Here is an 18,778-nt window from a genome sequence, read left to right as displayed (position 1 = left end):
CCAGTAGTCTGAAAGGGTTCATGATACACAGTGAGAAACTGATGCCATATTTATCAATGTGAATTATGATACGGCACATGCTGAATATCTCTCTCTCTCTCTCTCTCTCTTATAGAGGCCAAAATGAGTAGTGGCGTACACAAGTTGAGTAGTAAAGAATGCTGAATTTTTTATGTTGTTTTCTTTCAGAGAAGCAGCATTGCCTAGTGGATAGAGCACAGGTCTGGGGGTCAGAAGGATCTGAGTTCTAATCCCTGTTCCACCACATGTCTGCTGTGTGACTTAGGGAATGTCACTTAACTTCTCTGTGCCTCAGTTACCTCATCTGTAAAATGAGGATTAAGATTGTGAGCTCCATGTGGGACAGGGGCTTGTATCACTTGCTAGTATCTACCCCAGCGCTTAGAACAGTGTCTGGCACATAGTAAGCCCTTAACAAATATCACTATTTTTATTATTATTATTTTATCTTCTGGAAAAGGAAACAGCATTAAAAATGAAAGAAAAACATGTATTTGCATAGATAGCTTAAATGTATAAAAATAAGCAGAGGCATTTTTTAAGCAATCCTAGGACTCTGGAACTTCTAGTTCTATTTGCTGTTTATCTTGGGCTCATGATGCATACCATGTATCTTGGGAATGTCATATCCACTTTCATTCAATTGTATTTATTGAGCGCTTACTGTGTGCAGAGCACTGTACTAAGCGCTTGGGAAGTACAAGTTGGCAGCATAACGTATTAACAACAGATGTCAGTTTGGCCTACCATTGAGACATTTACATTGAGACACCGAGAAGCCGCATGGCCTAGTGGATGAGCACAAGCCTGGAAATCAGATGGTCTGTGATTGTGAGCTAGGGACTGTGTCCAACCCGATTGTTTGTATCCATCCCAGTGCTTAAAATGTGCCTCGCACATATAAGCGCTTAACAAATACCAGAATTATTATTATGGTGTTTTTAAAATTAGGGAACTGGACAATCTGAGTGGCTTTCTCCAGCCAGACAGAAAAATCAGTGGATCACCTGGGTGTAGGACATGGTCTCTGATTTCATTATTGTGTTCTCCATTTCCTTATTCAAATTTAAAGTGAAAATTTGACTTGAATCATGGGGAATATGTTCCTTTTTTATTTTTCCCTTTTATTCAATAGTATGTATGATGTCTCCAGATAGAAATGTTGTCACTGAAGCCAGTGGGGCTAATTTGTGGTTTAAAATAGATGCATTGCAAGATGGAGCAGCCTTCTTTGGTTAACTCATATCAGGCTCAGTGTGGCTTCCAGAGACCAACAAGGACAATTGCACAGCATTTCAAGTCACAGAATGACAGTCAGGGAACCACTGACAATTTATGAAGCCCAACCTGGCCCCTTGGCCAGATGTAGGCTTTTGGACAGTTGAATTTATTATAGTACTGTGCAACCACTGGGCAGAGTGATATTTTTTTATAGTGACTAACGTAATATCTACTCATAGTTTTTTTGTGTGTTTTTCAGATTACTGCTCAGTGGTAACTGTTGTGGACCAGTCAAATGTCAAGTTAACTTGTATGCTTTTTAGTGGAAATCTTGAAACACTTCCAATAATCTACAAGACTGGCGATATCGTTCGATTTCACAGAATAAAGGTATTCTGGGGTGGGACTGGGGTGACAGTCTCAGCTGGCAGGGCTCACAAAGGCTGCATTTAGGGACACAGTGGCTCTGGAAGGAAAGGATAGCAGCCCCAATCAATCAGTGGCCTTTACTGAATGCTTACTGTGTGCAGAACACTGTACTTAGCTTTTGGGAGAAAACAGAATAGAGTTGGTAGGTATGTTCCCTGCCCACTATGAACTTACAGTCCAGAAGGGGAGATGGACATCAATACAAATAAATTACAGATTTGTACATAAGTACTGAGGGGCTGGGGTTGGAGTGAATATAGGGTACAAGTGCAAGGGTGACGCAGAAGGGAATGGGGGTAGAGGAAATGAGGGCTCTAGGTAAGCTGCCTTCTCCCTGTTTCCTCTTGCCCTCGTGTGTATGTATGTGCCTACAAGGATGTGTATGTGTGTCTCCATATCTGGGAAGCATGAATCTTTTTGCTATTGTAAATAGAAGTAACTTTCAAAGAGTTTCCCTTTTATATAGGCTCTTGTATCCCAACTCTCTTCCTTTTGTTGGTGCTTCTGGATTCTAACCTGCCAAATATTTTTGACAGTAGTTTCTAATAACTCAAATCCTTTTTGCATTACAGATAGTGAGCACAGACTTTCCAGCTGCTATGTATACATGCAAAATATAGGCAGATTTTTTTACAAAAAAAAAAATAGTGTTTGCCAACAGCTAGGGATTTTGCATGCTTTTAATAGAAATTAGAAGAGCATTGCTCTGTATTTTAGTTTCTGGACAGATTGTGTCATCACCATCTGGAGAATACTGCTGTGCTTTCATTGTGGGAATGGTGTAATTCTTTCCCTTGAATGCCATAAGACAAGAGCAGAGTACTTGCTCCCTCAGCTGCCTTCTTACTCATCCCAGGTGTGAATTTACCTGTAACTTCTAGCAGAAAGAGCTTTCTCATGGCCAAGCCTGTCCTTGTGAAAGTTTTGAAAGAGCAAGGCACACCAACCAAGATTGTTAATGAATCCTGGGACTACATATAAACAGACAACTAATAGTTCACTGAAAAAAATTATTAGACGAGTTAGGGTAAATTATAATATTTGTTGAGTGTTTACTATGTGCCAAGCACTGTGCTAAGTGCTGAGGTAGATACAAGGTTTTCAGTCCCTGTCCCTCATGGGGCTTGCATGGGAAGAGAACAGCATTTGAAGCTACCTCAGCTCACATAGGAGATATGCCTGCAGAAGGCAGGAATCAATCAGGCAGTGGTATTTATTGAGCACTTACTCTGGCGAACAGTCATTTGATTGTTTTTATTGAGTGCTTACTGTGTGCAGGGCACAATACTAAGCTCTTGGGAGAGCACAGTATAACAGAATTAGGAGACATGTTCCCTTCCCGCAACAAGCTGACAGTCTAGAGTTCTGTAGTAAGTGCTTGGGAGAGCACAATGCCACCATTAGAAGACACGATCCTTGCCCTCTAGGAGCTTCCAGTCTAGAAGGGGGGACAAATCAGTATAAAGCAGTGCGTTGTGGCGAGGTACAACAGTGCTGCGGGACTGAGGTTGGGGTGAATACCAGAGTGCTTAAAGGCATGTTTTTGGGGAAGGAAGAATATCCACAGAAATATCCCCCATTTTATGCTTCTAAGTACTTAGAACAGTGTTTTGAATACAAGTAATTCAGTAAATGCTATTGGTGTTGATGAAGATGATCACTTCTGCCCCACTACACAGAGAAAGCCTAATATTAGTGGTGTCTGAGCCTGGCAGAGAAATCCAGCATTATTAGAATAATTTACCAGTCCAAACAACATATCAGCAATAACATTTAAGGCCTTTCCAGCCTTTCCCTTCCACCCACTCTCCCTGCCCTCTTTGTTTTAGACATGTGGGCTCAAGGAAGTTCAAGCAGACTGGCATTAAGGGAAAGGCTTTCAGTGTCCCAGTATAAATCATATGGATTTCTGGGCGATCAACAGGTAAGCAAAATGTAGTTAAAAGGCATGCCTCCTTTTATTTTTATTCAATCTTCAGTCAGATTCTCCTGCTGCAGACATGTCCCATGAATCAGGAGAGACTCAGTAGCTCTTTGCCTAAAGACCCTTCTCTGGAAAGGTTGCTCTCTTTGGTCCTTAGACCAAAAGGAAAGGAAATACGGGCTCTGGCTGTTGTCTGTAGGGACTGCTGCTGGGCCTGGGTAGATACACCTGATGATGATTGTACGAAGAGATGCAGCTCTACTAGATTTCTCCCGAATCCAAGTAGCTGACAAGCCCAGTCCTCAGGATATCTCAAATTACATAATATTCCGAGTCTTCCCTGATACCTAGCACCCAACCCCACCTCAAATCGGGCAAGTTCACTTGGATTTGCAGGCTGACTCCAGTCCTCGGGTCTTGTAAATGGATCTCCAGCCTGGAATTCCTCTCGACAGATTCCTGAACCTCTTTCTGGCAGTTAAAGGGGTCCTTGAAGTTCTACCTCTTGTGAAAACTACCCCTATAACCTGAAAGTGAGGGGGTGATTTGCCCAGCTTCACGGCACTTGCATTTCCTACTTTCCACTTTATGAGATCATTTTTACAAATAATTTCCAAAAATGATTTTTTTTTTGGTATTTCAGAAAATTCTGGGATAACATTTTTCAGGTTGACCTGTTCCAGTTCCTAACCCTCCCCTATAGGACCCTCAGATTAATCCGGTCTCATCCATTCATTTACTCGTTTCTAACATTCATTGAGCATCTATTATGTTTATAGAGAGAAAATCTAAATTCAAGACAGTCACTGCCTGTGTCTCTTTCCATCTTTTATATGCTCCCTAGCACCTAGAACTTTGCTCCACATTACATTAGCACCAAATAAATGCTGTTGGCAATTATGTTGGTGGTTTAAAAACAGTAATGTAATGTGGCATCTTGATATTTCTCTCCTCTCCCTTTTCTTTACTCACTCCCAGTCTGGTAAGCAGAAAATTCCCCAACATTACAAAGATTTCACTTCCCAAACTTCCTTAGCATTTGGTCTGGTAAGCTTTTCTGGGAACTACAGGACTTTCCCCAGACCAAAATAATTTTCCTAGAGCTAGGCCTGAAATCCAGCTTGTCAAAGAGGTGGCGGAGCGAGGTGAAAAATATTCACGCAAAGGCTTTCAGTTTTGTTTCCAGTAGAGTTTTCTTTAAGTTGTCAGTCCTGGAAAATGTAATGAAGCGTATATTATCCCCACTAGATAGTTAAATTTAGAGTATCATAGTTTCCTGAACATGAAATTTCTTTCTACTGTGGTGCCATAATAAGCAGCTTTACAGTTTCTTTTAGGTCTTTGACATTCTTAAAGTGCTCAGCAACTTCAGTGTTCCCATAACTTGTGCTTGTCTCACAATTTAGAAACCAGCTTGGTTGGAAGCACTTAATTCTGCTTGAATAGTGTTCTTATTATTGTTTTTTTCATCACCTAGTGAAAGTTAAAATTATTTTCAGCAGATCAATTTTAGGATAGAACATTTGAAGCTCATTTTGTGTACACAGTTTTCAAATTATTTAGGAACAGTACTTCAAAAAGTCGTTCAAGCAAGGCAGTAGCAGCTGCTTACTCATGAAAAAGCTATCTCCCTTTCCTCTGATCTGTTTTCCTGGCGGCTAGCAGATCTTGATGTAGCTATCAGGTTTTCAAAGAGATCCTGGAAGTACCTCATCACTCGTCTGTACTGTATTTCCCACAGGAAGCAAAGGCAGGGGTTTCTGCCAGAATAGGTATATTAGGAATCATCCCAAAGGGCCTTTGGAATGATTTTCATTTTGTGCAACTGGTACCCTGAAAGGGAAGAGGAATCAGTAGGAAACACTTTAGAGCTTCAGAAAGATCCAGAATGAAGTGATGGATGAACCCTAAGCATCCTAATCCAGTCATCCCCTAAATATTTTCAGTGCTTTGGGAAGCAGCACGATCTAGTGGACAGAGCACAGGCCTGAGAGTCGGAAGGATCTGGGTTCTAATTCTGGCTCTGCCGCTTGTATGCCGTGTGACCTTGGGCAAGTACCTTAACTTCTTTGTGCCCAAGTGACTCCATCTGTAAAATGGGGATTAAGACTCTGAGCCCCATGTGGAATTTGCTTATATCCAGCCCAGTGCTTAGTACAGTGCCTTGCACATAGTAAGTGCTTAACAAATACCACAGTTATATTACTATTAATATGCTAATACATTATTATTATATACCTATCATGGGCAGTGACAGTCTTTTTGACTTGGACCCCCCAGTTTCTGGTCCTCTTGTCATCTATTCAAATTGTAACGGTAGTGATAATTAAAAGATTATCAAAACCCCTCACAAACTACAACCTAATCAACCCTTAAGCTGTAACCCCTAGGCTAACTATAACCCTAACCTTTCATTTCTCCACCCTATTTGCCTTTTCCTCTGAATCACCTATGGTATTGGGTGTGTACCCCTTTGGCACTTCGATACTTCACACCCAGCCCCGTAACATCCATCCTTATACCTGCCATCTCCCATATCTGTAATTGATTTTAATGTCCACTTCCCCCTCTAGATTGGGAGCTCCTTGCAGACAGGGATCTTGTCTAGAACCTCCCAAGATCTTAGTATAGTGCTGTGCACACAGTAAGCATTCAATAAATGTCATTGATTGTGGATTGGTTGGTGCCATGATCCCAATGTATCACCTGCACTAACTTTTTCCTCCTGCTCTATCTCCTCTCTTTGGTCCTCCCTAAGTACCCACCATATCCCTTTCTGGTGGGAACCTTTTCTCTTGTGTTTCTCCAGCCTGAGGCAGCTAGGTTATTTTAAACCCCAGGGCAGGTCTGGGTCAGGCTGAGAGGCCAGTAAAGTGAACTCTATGGTCCAGGCCCACTTCTGGTCCAAGCTTCAGTCTAAGTAATATGCAGGAGAACAGGGCACCACCAGGAGCACTTTAGAGGTTCCCCTCCATAACCCCCGCCCCCCCACAAAAAGAAAACAAAAAAAGAAAAATGCCTTACAACAGATTTTTTACATGCAAATTGATTTAAAAAGTAAAAGGGATTTGATGGGATAGCACCTGCTGCACTTAATGTTCCCAACCTTAATTTCAGTCTAAGGAAATGGGTTTTGATGACTGATTTTTTTTTTTTTTTTTCAATTTAGCACAGTTCCACGTGAGAATTCTAGCTGGTCCTATGGTAAAAGGCATCCAGTCCATGATCTGGCATACTTAATTAGGCTTTCTTTTTGAGCTGGGAATGCACATGATTGATCAGTCAATCAGTGGCATTTATTGAGCACTTACTGTTTGCATAGCACAGTATTAAGCGTGGGAGAGTTCACTACGGTAGAGTCAATTAATTGTATTTATTGAGTGCTTACCATATCGAGAAGCAGCATGGCTCAGTGGATAGAGCACAGGCTTTGGAGTCAGAGGTCATGAGTTCAAATCCCAGCTCTGCCAATTGCCAGCTGTGTGACTTTGGGCAAGTCACTTAACTTCTCTGTGTCTGTTACCTCTTCTGTAAAATGGGGATTAAGACTGTGAGCCCCCCGTGGGACAACCTGATCACCTTTTAACCTCCCCAACGCTTAGAACAGTGCTTTGCACATAGTAAGTGCTTAATAAATGCCATCATCATTATTATTATTATATGCAGAGCACTGTATTCAGCACTTGGGAGAGTACAATGTAAAAGACACAATCCCTGCCCACAATGAGCTTACAGTGTAGAGGGGGAGACAGACATTAATATAAATAAATAAATTACAGAAATGTAAGTGCTGTGGGACTGGGCTATGGGATGAATGAAGGGGGCAAGTCAGATTGGACACTCCAAGAGGGAGAAAGAGTTGCTATCATATTCCCATTTTCCAGATGAGGAAACTGAGGTCCAGAGAGTTAAAGTGTCTTGCCCAAGGTCATGTAGCTGACCAGTGGCAGCTCTTTCCACCAGAGCCTTGCAAGGGCTTTTCAGGGACTCCTCCAACTTAAAACATGCCACATTTTCACTTGGTGTGCCCTGGCCCAGAGATGTTGTTAACCTCCAAGATTTTGCAGGTAACCTAGCCCAGAATTAAATAGCAAAGTCCTTGGTGCCATGACAGCGTTGCCACATGTTGGGCCAAGTCCGTCTGGAAGACTGGATAGCAGTCGTGGTTATGAAATTGGGGTGAGAAAATGTGAATGAGAATCAGTCAGGCTAGTATAATGAAACAGGATTAAAACTCTTAGTGTCTCTATATTGTGTTTCCTGGGATGACTTTAGAGAGGAGATGGAATTTAGTTAGTGGTTTGGAAGCTCAATGAACTACCTACAGGAGGTTAAGTGGACTATCAGTTCTAAGATATATTCTGCTGCTGGTTTGCTTTGTAGCCTTTTGACTTTTATCTTTCTATCCTTCTTTTCACTTTAGAGGGATTGAGATTTTATTGTCCTGTCCATCCCCAGGGGCATTCTGAGTGTTCAGCCAACAGATTTTGTGGTTTGCACACATGAAGTACTACAGAAATGCTAATAATAAAGGTTAGCATAGTTCAGATTGACTGTAGGGATGTTCTTTCATTCAGAGGAGAATTTTTTATTCAGCTGTCCAGGGCAATTTTTCTGAACCAGAGTCATCATATAAGTTGAAAGAATCCTTTTAAGGTGTCCACCTGAATTTTTTTTTAATGGCTTTTGTTAATCGCTTATGTGTCAGGTACTGTACTAAGTGCTGGGATAGATACAAATAAATCTGATTGGGCACATAATGTAGATTATGTGTTTGTGAGCATGACTATCAGCCAGTGTGGGTGGAGGCTCATGTCATCTAATTGGACCCGAGAGACTAGGGAACCCGAGATTTATTATGTAATATTAATTCACTTAAAGTTTGATTCTGCCTTCTTCTGCATTCCTGCTGTAAAGCTAGAGGCAGCAGTCTGCCTGAAATATATTTGTTTGATTATATTTGCCAAGAAAATGTTTATTCAAAGTCATCTCTTAAGTAATCTATTTAGTCTTTTTTTCTTATTTTTTGTGGTATTTGTTATGCTCTTACTATGTGCCAAGCACTGTATTAAGTGCTGGGGTAGATATAAGTTAATCGGGTTGGACCCAGTCCCTGTCACACATAGGGCTCATAGTCTTGATTCCCATTTTACAGATGAGGAGGTAACTGAAGCACAGAGAGGTGAAATGACTTGCCTGAGGTCACACAGCAGTTAAGTAGCAGAGCTGGGATTAGACCTCAGGTCATTTTGAGTCATATAAAAACCCCAATTATGTTTTATTTTTCTCCCCTAGATCCAAGAATACAACCATGAGATTCAGGGTGTTACCACCGCAGGCTTTGCAGCCATAACATTTGAGGGAACTTTGGGAACCTCCATCAAGCCTCGCACTTCCAGCAAAACTTACAATTTCACCCTCGAGGATGAGAAGACCGTGGAAGCGCTCCGTATCTGGGCAGCCAATCATCTTTCCCCACCCGGGCCAATGGTCACGCTGTCCCATGTCCAGCCATTGCAGTTTTTCGACCTGACATGTCAGCTGGTGGGGAAGGCAGAAGTGGACGGGTCTTCAATTCTCCTCAAGGTAGGTATTTAAAGTATTTCCACGAAGAAGTGGAAATCCTAGGTCACCCCTTCTTTGGAGCCTGTTGTAAGAATTCACATTTTAATTTTCTCCTGATTAAATCTAGATCAACAACATGATATGCTGTTGTCACATTTTATACTTGAAGTCAGAGGGCAAGGACTTTTTGGATTTGATTTGGGTTATGATTTACAAGCATTTGTTAAACACTTACTGTGTGGCAGAAACTATTCTAAGCACCGTGATAGATACAGGTTAATCAGGTTGGACACAGTCCATGTCCTACATGAGGCTCACAGTCTTAATCCCAATTTTACAGATGAGGTAACTGACAAAGACAAGCTAAGAGATTTGTCCCAGGTCACACAGTAGACAAGTGGCAGAGCCAGGGCTAGAACTGACTGTTCCTTCCGACTCCTGGGCCTGTGCTCTATCCACTAGGCCATCCTGCTTCTCATTTGTTCGGTGTACTGCCATAGCCACCAACATATGTGTTCTTCAGTAAATTGCCATATTATATCACCACCTTCTTCCTCCCAAGTAAAGAGAAGAGGTGGATACTCTCAAGTGCATTGCTTATATCATTGCCCAGCTTGAAAGATATCCAGGTCCTTGCAGCCACACGACGATGATGTTGAGGATGAGGAGTGTATTTGTTAAGCATCTACTATGCACCAAACCCTGTACTAAGTGCTAAGGTAGATTATCAGGTTGGACACAGTCCTTGTCTCGGGTGGGCTCACAGTCTGAGTGAGCGTACGTATTGAATTCCCATTTTACAGATGACGAAACTGAGGTACCGTGAAGCAAGTGATTTGCCCAAGGTCACACAGCAAGCAAGAACTGTGATTAGACCAGGTACCAGACCCTTGCTCATTCCAGTAACAATAATAATAGTAACAATAATAATAATAGCATTTATTAAGCGCTTACTATGTGCAAATCACTGTTCTAAGCGCTGGGGAGGTTACAAGGTGATCAGGTTGTCCCATGGGGGCCTCACAGTCAATCCCCATTTTACAGATGAGGGAACTGAGGCACAGAGAAGTTAAGTGACTTGCCCAAAGTCACACAGCTGACAATTGGCGGAGCTGGGATTTGAACCCATGACCTCTGACTCCAAAGCCCGGGCTCTTTCCACTGAGCCACGCTGCTCCCAGTAGGCCACACAGCTTCTTCAGTTAATCAGTGGTATTTATTGAGTGCTTACTGTGTGCAGAGCACTGTCCTATGGGCTTGGAAAAGTACAATATAACCAACACATTCCCCACCCACAAAAACCTATGTGCTCCCCTGCCCATCACCTCATGTGCTCTGAGTCTGAGCTGGCAGTGCAATCATTGTATTCAAAAGCATCATCCAAACCATCATCAAGTTGGCCCAGTGTCAAGCTCCTGAAGAATGTGGAGACAGACACCGAGGCTGTGCTAGCATCCCTCTCGACTCAATCGGAGCCAGGATCCCCAGCTCCAAATGTCAATGTGAACTGTAAAAAGGCATTTCTGCAAGATACTGCCGGTCAGACAGCTGCCCAGATTGGTTTGATAAAGTTGAAAAAATATTCACATCATGCTCAGTGTTAATGGATGTGTCAACACCAAGTCTCAGATCTTCATGTTCATTCAAAATAGAATGTAGGTATTGGATAAACACATTCAGTTTCATATCTTTCTCAGGCATTATTTTAGGAGATACATTTAAGGGCTTTATTTCTTTGTCCAGCCTAGCCAAGTTTTGAAAACCTTGCTCAGGTCCCTTGGTGGTTTTCAGCCTCTTTCTATGCAGCAGAAATATCAGGAGTTGATCCCCAAGGGATGGGTGGGGGCCAAGCAGAGCTCTGCTGCCTCTTCTCTTAGTGGCAGAGCAGTTCCAAAGACTTCCCCATCACCGTGGCTTGGTGCCCATAAGATGCCAGGGATGAAGGAGTCTCCTGTCATAAATGACAGACAAGCCATGGTCCAGTCTCGAAGGCTTTGGAACTGAGAACCAACATGAAGGAATTGTTATAGATGCAGTTGGCTTGCACAGCGCCACTTGCACTCCCTCACCCCTGCCGGTCACGTCCCGATGGGACTGATTGCAACAAGGAGTAGACAAATCGAGGTACAGCACATTGCATAGTGCAGGCAAGAATTGTACTTCTCATGTATGGCCATAGTAGCTGCAGCATATAGTGCCAGAACACCATAGAGCAGAAGACATTGGCCAGGATATTGTCCCTGAGAGCTACTGTCATCTTTGCCACCCACCTTAGCCAGTTGTTTCAGGATATCTGCTAAGCCCGTCCACCCCGTGAGGTGATCCAAGCTAGATCTTCAGTCAGAAATTTCTCCGATGGCACAGCCCTGTCAGACACTCCCCTGTCAGGCTATGGGAGTCGATTTTAGCTAGATTTCAAATACACTGAAGTGTAAGTGTAAGTGTCACACAAAGGAAAGCAGCAGCATCTCCCTGTAAGATCACTTTTATCTTTACTCAATCATCTAATCATTCACAGTCTTGAGGTGACTGCTATCCTAATGGGTAGCAGTCCCACAGTCCTAGTTCCACAGCACTAATGTCCATATCTGTGATTTATTTATTTATATTAGTGGCTGTCTCCCCCTTTATTCTGTTAGCTCATTGTGGGCAGGAAATGTGTCTGCTATATTGTTATAGTGCACTCTCGCAAGCGCTTAGTAGTGTGCTCTGCACACAGGCACTCAATAAATGCAGTTGACTGACTATGGGATAGTCTGCAATATGATTGTTTCTTGGTTCTCAGAACAGAATCAGATAGTGGAACAACTGTCTTGGGCCGTATTTCAGTACACTAGGCAAGTACTAAATCATTCATTGTTCTGGCATTAGTTAGATTCATGCAGAACTGTGTTTACATAACATGGAAACAAATGTTGTCTTGTCAACATCCCGTAATATATCCTACAGCTGTTAATATTCTAACTTAAACAAACCCATGTAAAATGAATGTTAAACAGGCCCTAGGAAAAGTAGCTATCAGTACTTTTGTGCACCCTAGCTAATTTATCATTGTTTATTATTGGAATAAATGAGTTGATGGATTTATTTCTAAAGTCCATGGCCCAGAATGTTCTTTAATTTCATTGTTAATTTAGAAAGATATTTATTCGGCTTTTTCATGCGGAAACATTCACATTTGGATAGTTTTTGAAAACAAGTTATAGCAGGATTGTTGTCCTCCGTGGTATCGATCTTAATGTTTTTGAGTGGGTCGTCAGATGCCACTATGTAGTTTATGATTTCATGTGGCTCTTACTCCTTTTTCCCTGAGGTTTAAGTCTGTAGCTTGTGTCCCCTGGTGTTCAAAATAATGAAATGTGACCGAAGCTTAAACAGTGCAACTTCCCTTGTCAAATTCATTCATTCAATCATATTTATTGAATTTGAGGGTCTGGTCATTGCTGTATTTTCTTGATTTTTCCAAATATATGAGAATTCTTAAGGGGATAAAGAAGAGACCAAAAAGTTACTGGACTGAGCAGCTCGAAGCCATAGGCATGCAGGAAAATGGCAAACTCCATTGTTTCACCATCACCAATTTGACAAGCAGGAACCATTGAAGGAAAAGAAAGCAAATGTTCCAGATTTCTTATGGTTCCATAGTGCCAATGCCAGATTTTTGCAGTTGTACTTGCACCAGTTTCTACCCATATTTAAGGTTGACTCTTTATAACTGATCATTCTACAGATTTAATGGAGAGAAGTATCGTAATTTCAACATTGCTCCCCAGTTAAATCTAGGAACTAATCATTCAACTAGTGATTTTATAATTTTGCTGTATTGATCCTGAGAAAGCAAGTTGCTTTTCAGGTGGTTATTTTACCATGTCCAGGAGCACTGTGCAACATTTGTGTGCTCTGGTGTTTATTCAATGAAAAGGTTTTCTCACTTTCAGGGTTTTTTTTTAGCTCTCCCTTAATACTATTTTTATATGTTTTCATCATCTGATGTACTAATAAATGAAATGGGCACTAGCTGTTCCCTGCGAAAATGGTGTTATAAGAATCCTTTATAACTGCTGTGGGGACTATTATGTTATTTCGAGCCACAGATTTCCAGCACCTTCAGTAACAGAGATACCCAGCACAGACTAGCAACTTTCAAGGAGTACCTCATATTGAATCACAATATTTAACACATCATCAAATATAAAAGAGCAGAGCAAATAGAAAATCAATATTTTGGAAGAATCATTGCTAGCAAATGCTGTTTTCCAACATGTAGTCACACATGTTATGTGGGGCTTAAGTATGGATTCTTTTTATAATGAGTCTTGTGCAGAGGGATTATCTGTTAAATTCCAACTGAATTTAAGACTGTGGAAGGGAACAGAGTAACACTATAAGTAATCAGAGTCTCTCTGAGCCCTTTGATTCAAATGAGTTTCTTATTTGCATTCAAAGGAGATGATGTTCAAAATGTTCAAACTATTTGAGTTTGGGCAGTTGGGAGTCCAGATCTATCTCCACAGCACCTTTTTGCAGTCTGTTTTCAGAACATGAAGGTTTCCACCCTTTTCCCGTTTCCCAAACGCCAGGGAGAGCCTCTAAGGACGGCACTGGTAGCCTGGGATGGTGACTGGATTCCTTACTCTTGTGTTAACTATGGGATCTGTTAAGCTTTGTGCTACATGTTGGGTTGGATTCAACATAATTCAGATCAGACGCAGTGACTGTCCCACAAGGAGCTTTCGTGTAAGAGGAAAGGAGAACTGCTTTCTCATCTCCAATATTCAGGTGAGGGAACTGCTTTAAATTAGTCATTTCCAAAAGGTGATGACTTTATGTTTATATTGACAGGTATGGGATGGCACCAAGGCTCCATACCCATCTTGGAAGGGCTCTGTTGAAGACCATGCCCTTGAAGGTGATGCAGTTCTTCTCCGTCAGCTGAAAAATCTAACAGTAGACATTCTAGTTTATGACAACCATGTTCCAGTGGCAAAATCATTGAAGGTAATGTTCAGACAAGCAAAAAACTATCGTTTTCATATTCTTGTTTTGGGGTTCTTTTATTAAAAAAAAAACCTTGGTCTGGGCTTCCAGAGATGAGCCTGACATGAAATTTGTCTCTCCAGTAGGTGTTTCCATCATCAGTCCCTCCTGTTGTACAAAAGTGTTTAGCATTTATTTAAACCCCCAAACCATAAATTATCTTGAATGGGGAAAAAACATCCTTCTATTGAAAGGACACTCCCCAAATATTAAAATGCAACATATTACCCTCCTAGTTTGGGATTTGTGGTTCTCACAAATGACCTCAGTGGTTCTCATCCTGGGGGATCAGGAACCCAGGGTGGGGTCATGGGACAGTTCTGAGGGAGCAGTAAAGGTAAGGGGGTACCGTTCTGGCTGCTCATTTTGTGTACAGCCTCTTCCATGCCCGTGATGAAAAGCATTCTGCCTTTATTCTTGCCATGAGGAATATAGACTGTGTAGAGCCTCTAAGATGTTTCAGCAGCCTAGTGTCAATATATAGCTGCTAACTGAGAACAATGCTGCCTCCAGAAGGAATTTGTGGATATTGAAGGTAATGTTCAGACAAGCAAAAAACTGCATCTAAACTGCAGCTGTGTTTCTTACTGTGACCTTATTTATGGTCCGCAGAATTGTTTTTAGTTTTCTGTAGTGTAATTATGCTTTTAGTTTGGGCACTTCATTGTTAAATATTTTACTTTTTTTGGATACAGCATCTGAAAGACTGAAACAGATGTGATTAAAAATGAGTTTTTGTGTGATTAAAAATGAGTTTTTTTGGAGTTATGGTATTATGTACTGTGTGCCTAGCACAGTGCTAAACCCTGAGACAGATACTTTTTTATGATGATTTTTTAAGTTCTTACTATGTGCCAGGCACTGAACTAAGTACAGGGATAGATATAAGCTAATCAGGTTGGACACAGTCCAACTTTTCCCACTTCCTGAAGGTCCCATAGGAAATAGCAACCATAAGTTGTTCTATAAGCATGGAACTTTATTTTTTATTATTTTAGTTTCTTCAATACCAACTTATTTCTTTAGTAATCGAAACAATGTCTTAATTACTCATGTTTGATATACCAGCTGGGACATTCAGCTTTCTGTCATCTTCTCTGTTTTGAAGTAATGCTGTCTTGGTTGTTTTCCTTACATATTTTCTTCCTGGCTTATGTCTTTTTGGTATCTTGTGTGTGCTTCTTTCCAATACTGCTAAGGGTTTCAGTAAATTATTTGGTGTCTTGTCTAATATTTCAAATAGATGAATGCAGATTTTGTAGAACTAGTTAATTTGGGGTTTTAATCCTTCTCCTAGAGACTGAATTAAAGAACAGGTTTTATATTTCAGCCACAGTCTCATGAATTGAATATACTGTTCATTTATTAGTGAATCTAAATTATTTTTACTGTCCTTTATTTTCCCTTTATGCACTTAAAATGCCTTCCATATGATTATTTGGTTGCTCTTGGTTTTTTTTTTTTGCCTTTCCATTTCTTTAAAATTTTATCTAGATATTCCTATAGCTTGATTAAAATTTTGAAAAATTGCCCATATTTATTTAAGCCATAGCCTGAGGTCTCATAACTTAATATGCTGACTTAGATGAATTCATAGTTATTAGTAACAAGTATGCCCATTTTTATGAGTTTTGAATTCCTCTGCCAATCACACTGTGCCAATAAAGTTTCTTTCATGGGACTGAGACATATGGCTCATTTTGTTTGGACCAGCTGTCATTGTGCCCTTTCACTTTATCTGAACCCAGTTCCCAGCAAAGTGACAATCCTGTAGGAGTGAAACATCCAGCTTGATTCCCCTTCACATCAAAGGAACACATTGTGCACCCCTGCCCCTCATGTAGAGATAAATTAATTAATTGATCATTGACTGAGTACTTACTGTGTGCTGAGCACTGTACTAAGTGCTTGGGAGAGTACAATATAATGGGGAGAAAACTCCTTGAGTCTCTTGTAGAGTTGATTTTCCTGCCCTACCTGAAAACTAACATCCTCATGTCACTTTGGAGGTCACCTTTAATCCTCTTTTCCTTTTTCAAGCTATAAGAATGCAGGTGATAGTTCTGCCAAGTTTATTCCAATTGATGCTAATTAAAAACTTACACATAATTAGCCAAACACTTTCAAAGCTTCCTTCTAAAGAGGGATAAAAACTATGCATTTGGATCTGTACCCTTTATTCTCCTCAGCATTACAGCACTTATATATGTATCCATAATTTATTTTAATGTCTGTCTCCCTGTCTAGACTGTAAGATGCATGTGGGATCACATCTACCAAGTGTATTGTATGTCCTCATAAGTGCTTAGTGCAGTGCTCAGCATGCAGTAAGCGCTCAATAAGTTCCAGATTGGTTGATTGACTGGATGTTGGGAGGATATATTCATTAATGACTGCTTTCTACAGTGTGGTCCAGCACTGGGGAAAGGGACAGATTCACAGACCATGGGGAGGGCTCTGGTCGTTTCTACCCAAGTGCTCAACTCTCTGTAGGCACATAAGATACGTGCTAGCGAATGCTGTTTAGCTAAGCCCCACTGATTTCTGAGTCCAGCCAGCAATATCTGCCTTTACCTCCTATGAGATCAAGTGAAAGGCAAAATACAGAGAAGGCATATGGGGACCTTTGTCTTGCTGTCCACTAGGAAATGCACATTTCCATTTCATCCAATTCGGGTTTCTCTAAGGCCTCAACACAGCATACATCATTGTGTCCTCACCCACTGTGGAGTGTGAAGTTTATAGTTGTTTTGAAAGGGGGCTCTCTGCCACTTCTTTGCAAAAGGTAATCTCCGTGGGGGCAGGGATCATGTCTTCTACTTTTTTTTCTCTCTCTTGGTACATTGATCTGCATACGAGACACTCAATAAATGATGAATTCTAGTGACTGAAACAAGAAACAAAAGAACAACAGCAACTAAAAATACTAAATCTACTAAAACTAAATCTAACAGCACTGGGAAACAGTAGGAGCATCAGAGAAGGACATATGCAAGCGAGGGTGACTATATTAGGGTGTCCCTCAGGGTTCTGTTATGGGTCCCCTCTATTCTCCATCTGCAAATACTCCTTTGGAGAACTCATTCTCTCCCACAGCTTCAGCTACCACCTTTATGCAGATAATTCCTAAATCTACATCTTCAGCTTTTGTCTCCCTCTCTGCAGTCTTACATTTCCTCCTGCCTTCAAGACATCTCTATTTGGTTGTCCTACCGTCACCTCAAACTTAGCATGTCCAAAACAAAACTCTTTATCTTCCCTCTCAAACCCTATACTCCCCCTGACTTTCCCGTCACTGTAGACAGCACCACCATCCTTCCTTTCTCACGAGCCTATAACCTTGGTGTTATCCTTGACTCCCCTTTCTCTCATTCAACCCACATATTCAGTCTGTCACAATATTCTGTCATTTCAACCTTCGCAACATTGCTAAAATCCAAGAAGAGAAGCAGCGTGGCTTAGTGGAAAGAGCCTGGGCTTGAGAGTCAGAGGTCATGGGTTCTAAATTGGCTCTACCACTTTGGGCAAGTCACTTAACTTCTCTGTGCCTCAGTTACCTCATCTGTAAAATGGGGATTAACTCTGTGAGCCCCACGTGGGGCAACCTGATTACCTTGTATCTACCCTAGCGCTTAGAATAGTACTTGGAACATAGTAAGCACTTAACAAGTACCATCATTATTATTATTATAATGTGTTTTAGACTGTGAGCCCACTGTTGGGTAGGGAAAGTCTCTATATGTTGCCAACTTGTACTTCCCAAGCGCTTAGTACAGTGCTCTGCACACAGTAAGCGCTCAATAAATATGATTGATTGATTGTCCTTTCCTCTCCATCCAAACTACTACCATGTTAATCCAAACACTTATCCTATCCCACCTTAATTACTGTGTCAGCTTCTTTGCTGACCTCCCAGCCTCCTGTCGCTCCCTACTCCAGTCCACACTTTACTGTGCTGCCCAGATCAGTTTTCTACAAAAGCATTCAGTCGATGTTCCTCCACTCCTCAGGAACCTCCAGTGGTTGCCCATCCACCTCCACGTCGAACAGAAACTCCTTCGGCTTTAAAGCACTCAATCATCTTGCCCCCTCCTACCTCATCTCGCAACTCTCCTACTACACACTTTGCTTCTCTAATTCCAACCTAATCAGCGTACCTTGATCTCGTCTATCTCATAGCCGACTTCTTTCCCCCATCCTGTCTCTGGTCCAGAACACCTCCCCTATATCTGACAGACAGTTACTCTCTCCACCTTCAAAGCATTATTGAAGACACATCTCCTACAAGACGCCTGCCCTGACTAAGCGCTTGTTTCCACTTTTCCCACTCCTGTGTCTCCCTGATGTGCTCCCTTTATTCACATGGCCTCCCGTCTTTCCCTAGACCCACATCACTTATGTAAATATCTGTAACTTATTTTTTTATATTTATGTCTGTCTCTCCCACTAGACTGTAAGCTCGTTGTGGTCTGGGAATGTGTTGGTTACATTATCATGTTGTACTCTCTCAAGTGCATAGTGCGGTGTCCAGCACGCAGTAACTGCTCAACAGATATGATTGATTGATTGGGGGAGTCCACA

General features: G+C 41.4%; 1 protein-coding gene across 2 annotated transcripts in view; it reads left to right on the top strand.

Moving 5' to 3' along the window:
• Positions 1-18,778, top strand: part of POT1 (protection of telomeres 1) — an 88,299-nt gene that overhangs the window by 51,051 nt on the left and 18,470 nt on the right. For both annotated transcript variants that reach the window (XM_038753017.1, XM_038753018.1), the window contains exons 8-10: positions 1,502-1,632; positions 8,891-9,181; positions 14,003-14,158. In XM_038753017.1, coding sequence (XP_038608945.1) covers positions 1,502-1,632; positions 8,891-9,181; positions 14,003-14,158 — 578 coding nt within the window. The remainder of the gene's footprint in view (positions 1-1,501; positions 1,633-8,890; positions 9,182-14,002; positions 14,159-18,778) is intronic.

This window comes from Tachyglossus aculeatus, chromosome 10, assembly GCF_015852505.1.
Source record: "Tachyglossus aculeatus isolate mTacAcu1 chromosome 10, mTacAcu1.pri, whole genome shotgun sequence".
NCBI lineage: Eukaryota > Metazoa > Chordata > Mammalia > Monotremata > Tachyglossidae > Tachyglossus > Tachyglossus aculeatus.
This window is presented reverse-complemented; position numbering and strand designations above follow the sequence as displayed.